Genomic DNA, 5,924 nt, shown 5'->3' with positions numbered 1-5,924 from the left:
CTCTCCTCTCCTCTCCTCTCCTCTCCTCTCCTCTCCTCTCCCCCTACCCTCTCCTCTCCTTCTTACCCTACCCTCTCCTCTCCTTCTTACCCTCTCCTCTCCTCTCCTCTCCTCTCCTCTCCTCTCCTCTCCTCTCCTCCCGTCTCATCTCCTCTCCTCTCCTCTCCTCTCCTCTCCTCTCCTCTCCTCTCCTCTCCTCTCCCCCTACCCTCTCCTCTCCTTCTTACCCTCTCCTCTCCTCTCCTCTCCTCTCCTCTCCTCTCCTCTCCTCTCCTCTCCCCTCCCCTCCTCTCCTCTCCTCTCCCGTCTCCTCTCCTCTACTCTCGTTATAATTTGCTCTCGAAGGTCACCATGTCTTTCTGTGGCGTCTCCGTGTCTGCCTCCAAGTCACCTGACCAGAGAGATCAACTGCAGTCAATCAAACTGACATCAACTCACAACAAGGGGTGGGGGTTGATGAGGGGTGGGGGTTTATGAGGGGTGGGGATTGATGAGGGGTGGGGTTTGATGAGGGGTGGGGATTGATGAGGGGTGGGAGGGGTGGGGGTTGATGAGGGGTGGGAGGGGTGGGGGTTGATGAGGGGTGGGGATTGATGAGGGGTGGTGGTTGATGAAGGGTGGGGGTTGATGAGGGGTGGGGGTTGATGAGGGGTGGGGGTTGATGACGTGTGGGGGTTGATGACGTGTGGGGGTTGACGAGGGGTGGGGGTTGACGACGTGTGGGGGTTTACGAGGGGTGGGGGTTGATGAGGGGTGGGGGTTGATGAGGGGTGGGGGTTGACGAGGGGTGGGGGTTGATGAGGGGTGGGGGTTGATGAGGGGTGGGGGTTTATGAGGCGTGGGGGTTGACTAACATTATCACCCACTATAGAGATATACTGACTCCACTAGACTAACATTATCACCCACTATAGAGATATACTGACTCCACTAGACTAACATTATCACCCACTATAGAGATATACTGACTCCACTAGACTAACATTATCACCCACTATAGAGATATACTGACTCCACTAGACTAACATTATCACCCACTATAGAGATATACTGACTCCACTAGACTAACATTATCACCCACTATAGAGATATACTGACTCCACTAGTCTAACATTATCACCCACTATAGAGATATTCTGACTCCACTAGACTAACATTATCACCCACTATAGAGATATACTGACTCCACTAGACTAACATTATCACCCACTATAGAGATATACTGACTCCACTAGACTAACATTATCTCACTCAACAGAAGGAGACACAAGGAGTGTGTTTAGGCTTAGAGAGTGACAGTGAGTTCGAACAACATAAACACTATGAATGTGTCCCCAATGGAACCATTTCCCTATGTGCCCTGGTCAAAAGTAGTGCACTGGATCTGGTATAGGGTGCCACTTGGGACTCAGTTGCAGTGTGCTGAAGACACTGGTTCTGGAATGGACAGGTCATAGCTACAGGGTGTGTCCCTGTTGTAATACACACTTATGTTTTAGGGTGTGTTTCTGAGTTCATACCTACTTGCCTGGCTGCTTAAGTGTTTATTTCGCTGTCTATACTCGTGTGTGCGTACACTCACCCTCTTTCCTGTCTGCGTGTGTGTCCTCCGGGTGTCTGGTCAGCAGTCTGGGCCCTGCCAGGCCGATCCCCAGGGCTCCTATAGGTGCTGTAGTGAGGATGGCCAGAACAGCCACAGTCAGAACATCCAGACCGTACTTCACCAGAACCTCATCCCCCGACACACGGGCCATGTCCAAGGCTTTAGAACCTATCGCTGCCTAGAACCCAACAGAACCAGTTAGAATGATTTAGATACCCAGATCTAGAACCACATACCCCTCTACACGGGCCAGAACCTAATAGTAGACTGGAGTAAATAGAACCAACAGAATGATTTAGATACCCAGATCTAGAACCAAATACCTCTCTACACGGGCCATGTCCAGGGCTGTAGAACCTATCGCTGCCTAGAACCCAACAGAACCAGTTAGAATGATTTAGATACCCAGATCTAGAACCAAATACCTCTCTACACGGGCCATGTCCAGGGCTGTAGAACCTATCGCTGCCTAGAACCCAACAGAACCAACAGAATTATTTAGATACCCAGATCTAGAACCACATACCCCTCTACACGGGCCATGTCCAGGGCTGTAGAACCTATCGCTGCCTAGAACCCAACAGAACCAGTTAGAATGATTTAGATACCCAGATCTAGAACCACATACCCCTCTACACGGGCCAGAACCTAATAGTAGACTGGAGTAAATAGAACCAACAGAATGATTTAGATACCCAGATCTAGAACCAAATACCCCTCTACACGGGCCATGTCCAGGGCTGTAGAACCTATCGCTACCTAGAACCCAACAGAACCAGTTAGAATGATTTAGATACCCAGATCTAGAACCAAATACCTCTCTACACGGGCCATGTCCAGGGCTGTAGAACCTATCGCTGCCTAGAACCCAACAGAACCAGTTAGAATGATTTAGATACCCAGATCTAGAACCAAATACCCCTCTACACGGGCCATGTCCAGGGCTGTAGAAAGCTCACCACCATTGGAATCTGAAGCAGTGGAAATGTGTTCTCTGGAGTGATGAATCACGCTTCACCATCTGGCAGTTCCATGTGTAACAGTACAACTTTAGACCGTCCCCTCGCCCATACCCGGGCGCGAACCAGGGACCCTCTGCACACATCAACAACAGTCACCCACGAAGCATCGTTACCCATCGCTCCACAAAAGCTGCGGCCCTTGCAGAGCAAGGGGAACTACTACTTCAAGGTCTCAGAGCAGGTGACGTCACCGATTGAAACGCTATTTAGCGCGCACCGCTAACTAAGCTATCCGTTTCACATCCGTTACACTCACCCCCCTTTTGACCTCCTCCTTTTGCCGCAGCAACCAGTGATCCGGGTCACGGCACCAATGTAACAGTATAACTTTAGACCGTCCCCTCGCCCATACCCGGGCGCGAACCAGGGACCCTCTGCACACATCAACAACAGTCACCCACGAAGCATCGTTACCCATCGCTCCACAAAAGCCGCGGCCCTTGCAGAGCAAAGGGGAACCACTACTTCAAGGTCTCAGAGCAAGTGACGTCACCGATTGAAACGCTATTTAGCGCACACTGCTAACTAAGCTATCCGTTTCACATCCGTTACACATGGATGAATCTGGGTTTGGCGGATGCCAGGAGAACGCTACCTGCCCGAATGTATAGTGCCAACTGTAGAATTTAGTGGAGGAGGAATAATGGCCTGGGGCTGTTTTTCATGGTTCGGGTCCCTTAGTTCCAGTGAAGGGAAATCTTAATACCACAGCACACAATGACATTCTAGATGATTCTGTGCTTTCAACCATGATGCTACAGTTTGGAGAAGGCCCTTTCCTGTTTCAGAATGACAATGCCACTATGCACAAAGAGAAACGGTTTGTCGAGATCGGTGTGAAGGAACTTGACTGGCCTGCACAGAGCACTGACCTCAACCCCATCGAACACCTTTGGGATGAATTGCAAGGTTTGGGGGGGCATCTCCATATTAATGCCCATGAGTTTAGAATGAGATGTACAGATAACTAGGACTGACAGATATTTTAAACAGTAGCTGCAGCATATATGGTCAATGCAGACAATGGTCAATGTACAGGGATGTGGCCTGTTGTGGCCCTCTAGTGGGCAGATGGTGATCAGGGATGTGGCCTGTTGTGGCCCTCTAGTGGGCAGATGGTGTACAGGGATGTGGCCTGTTGTGGCCCTCTAGTGGGCAGATGGTGATCAGGGATGTGGTCTGTTGTGGCCCTCTAGTGGGCAGATGGTGATCAGGGATGTGGCCTGTTGTGGCCCTCTAGTGGGCAGATGGTGATCAGGGATGTGGCCTGTTGTGGCCCTCTAGTGGGCAGATGGTGTACAGGGATGTGGCCTGTTGTGGCCCTCTAGTGGGCAGATGGTGTACAGGGATGTGACCTGTTGTGGCCCTCTAGTGGGCAGATGGTGTACAGGGATGTGGCCTGTTGTGGCCCTCTAGTGGGCAGATGGTGTACAGGGATGTGGTCTGTTGTGGCCCTCTAGTGGGCAGATGGTGTACAGGGATGTGGCCTGTTGTGGCCCTCTAGTGGGCAGATGGTGATCAGGGATGTGGTCTGTTGTGGCCCTCTAGTGGGCAGATGGTGATCAGGGATGTGGTCTGTTGTGGCCCTCTAGTGGGCAGATGGTGATCAGGGATGTGGCCTGTTGTGGCCCTCTAGTGGGCAGATGGTGTACAGGGATGTGGCCTGTTGTGGCCCTCTAGTGGGCAGATGGTGATCAGGGATGTGACCTGTTGTGGCCCTCTAGTGGGCAGATGGTGTACAGGGATGTGGCCTGTTGTGGCCCTCTAGTGGGCAGATGGTGATCAGGGATGTGGCCTGTTGTGGCCCTCTAGTGGGCAGATGGTAATCAGGGATGTGGCCTGTTGTGGCCCTCTAGTGGGCAGATGGTGATCAGGGATGTGGCCTGTTGTGGCCCTCTAGTGGGCAGATGGTGATCAGGGATGTGGCCTGTTGTGGCCCTCTAGTGGGCAGATGGTGTACAGGGATGTGGCCTGTTGTGGCCCTCTAGTGGGCAGATGGTGTACAGGGATGTGGTCTGTTGTGGCCCTCTAGTGGGCAGATGGTGTACAGGGATGTGGCCTGTTGTGGCCCTCTAGTGGGCAGATGGTGATCAGGGATGTGACCTGTTGTGGCCCTCTAGTGGGCAGATGGTGATCAGGGATGTGGTCTGTTGTGGCCCTCTAGTGGGCAGATGGTGATCAGGGATGTGGCCTGTTGTGGCCCTCTAGTGGGCAGATGGTGATCAGGGATGTGGCCTGTTGTGGCCCTCTAGTGGGCAGATGGTGTACAGGGATGTGGCCTGTTGTGGCCCTCTAGTGGGCAGATGGTGTACAGGGATGTGGCCTGTTGTGGCCCTCTAGTGGGCAGATGGTGTACAGGGATGTGGCTGTTGTGGCCCTCTAGTGGGCAGATGGTGTACAGGGATGTGGTCTGTTGTGGCCCTCTAGTGGGCAGATGGTGTACAGGGATGTGGCCTGTTGTGGCCCTCTAGTGGGCAGATGGTGATCAGGGATGTGGTCTGTTGTGGCCCTCTAGTGGGCAGATGGTGATCAGGGATGTGGTCTGTTGTGGCCCTCTAGTGGGCAGATGGTGATCAGGGATGTGGCCTGTTGTGGCCCTCTAGTGGGCAGATGGTGTACAGGGATGTGGCCTGTTGTGGCCCTCTAGTGGGCAGATGGTGATCAGGGATGTGGCCTGTTGTGGCCCTCTAGTGGGCAGATGGTGTACAGGGATGTGGCCTGTTGTGGCCCTCTAGTGGGCAGATGGTGATCAGGGATGTGACCTGTTGTGGCCCTCTAGTGGGCAGATGGTGTACAGGGATGTGGCCTGTTGTGGCCCTCTAGTGGGCAGATGGTGATCAGGGATGTGGCCTGTTGTGGCCCTCTAGTGGGCAGATGGTAATCAGGGATGTGGCCTGTTGTGGCCCTCTAGTGGGCAGATGGTGATCAGGGATGTGGCCTGTTGTGGCCCTCTAGTGGGCAGATGGTGATCAGGGATGTGGCCTGTTGTGGCCCTCTAGTGGGCAGATGGTGTACAGGGATGTGGCCTGTTGTGGCCCTCTAGTGGGCAGATGGTGTACAGGGATGTCGTCTGTTGTGGCCCTCTAGTGGGCAGATGGTGTACAGGGATGTGGCCTGTTGTGGCCCTCTAGTGGGCAGATGGTGATCAGGGATGTGGTCTGTTGTGGCCCTCTAGTGGGCAGATGGTGATCAGGGATGTGGTCTGTTGTGGCCCTCTAGTGGGCAGATGGTGATCAGGGATGTGGCCTGTTGTGGCCCTCTAGTGGGCAGATGGTGATCAGGGATGTGGCCTGTTGTGG

At 53.3% G+C, this 5,924-nt stretch overlaps 1 protein-coding gene across 5 annotated transcripts in view; it reads right to left on the bottom strand.

Annotated features, from left to right (window-relative positions):
• Nucleotides 1-262: 262 nt before the first annotated feature.
• The window catches only part of LOC110510008 (sodium/hydrogen exchanger 9B2), a 32,043-nt gene continuing 26,381 nt past the window's right edge, over nucleotides 263-5,924 (bottom strand). For 4 of the 5 annotated variants that reach the window (XM_036958430.1, XM_036958431.1, XM_036958433.1 and 1 more), the window contains 2 exons: nucleotides 1,583-1,781; nucleotides 263-391 (listed from right to left, as the gene is read on the bottom strand). In XM_036958430.1, coding sequence (XP_036814325.1) covers nucleotides 327-391; nucleotides 1,583-1,781 — 264 coding nt within the window. In that variant the 3' untranslated portion in view covers nucleotides 263-326. Of the gene's footprint in view, nucleotides 392-1,582; nucleotides 1,782-2,174; nucleotides 2,465-5,924 lie in introns of those variants that run through there. The other variant, XM_036958434.1, reaches the window with a different exon arrangement.

The sequence above is a fragment of the Oncorhynchus mykiss genome, chromosome 21 (genome assembly GCF_013265735.2).
Source record: "Oncorhynchus mykiss isolate Arlee chromosome 21, USDA_OmykA_1.1, whole genome shotgun sequence".
In the NCBI taxonomy this organism is placed as follows: domain Eukaryota; kingdom Metazoa; phylum Chordata; class Actinopteri; order Salmoniformes; family Salmonidae; genus Oncorhynchus; species Oncorhynchus mykiss.
The sequence above is the reverse complement of the archived record's forward strand: the minus strand, read 5'-3'. Positions and strand labels throughout refer to the sequence as shown.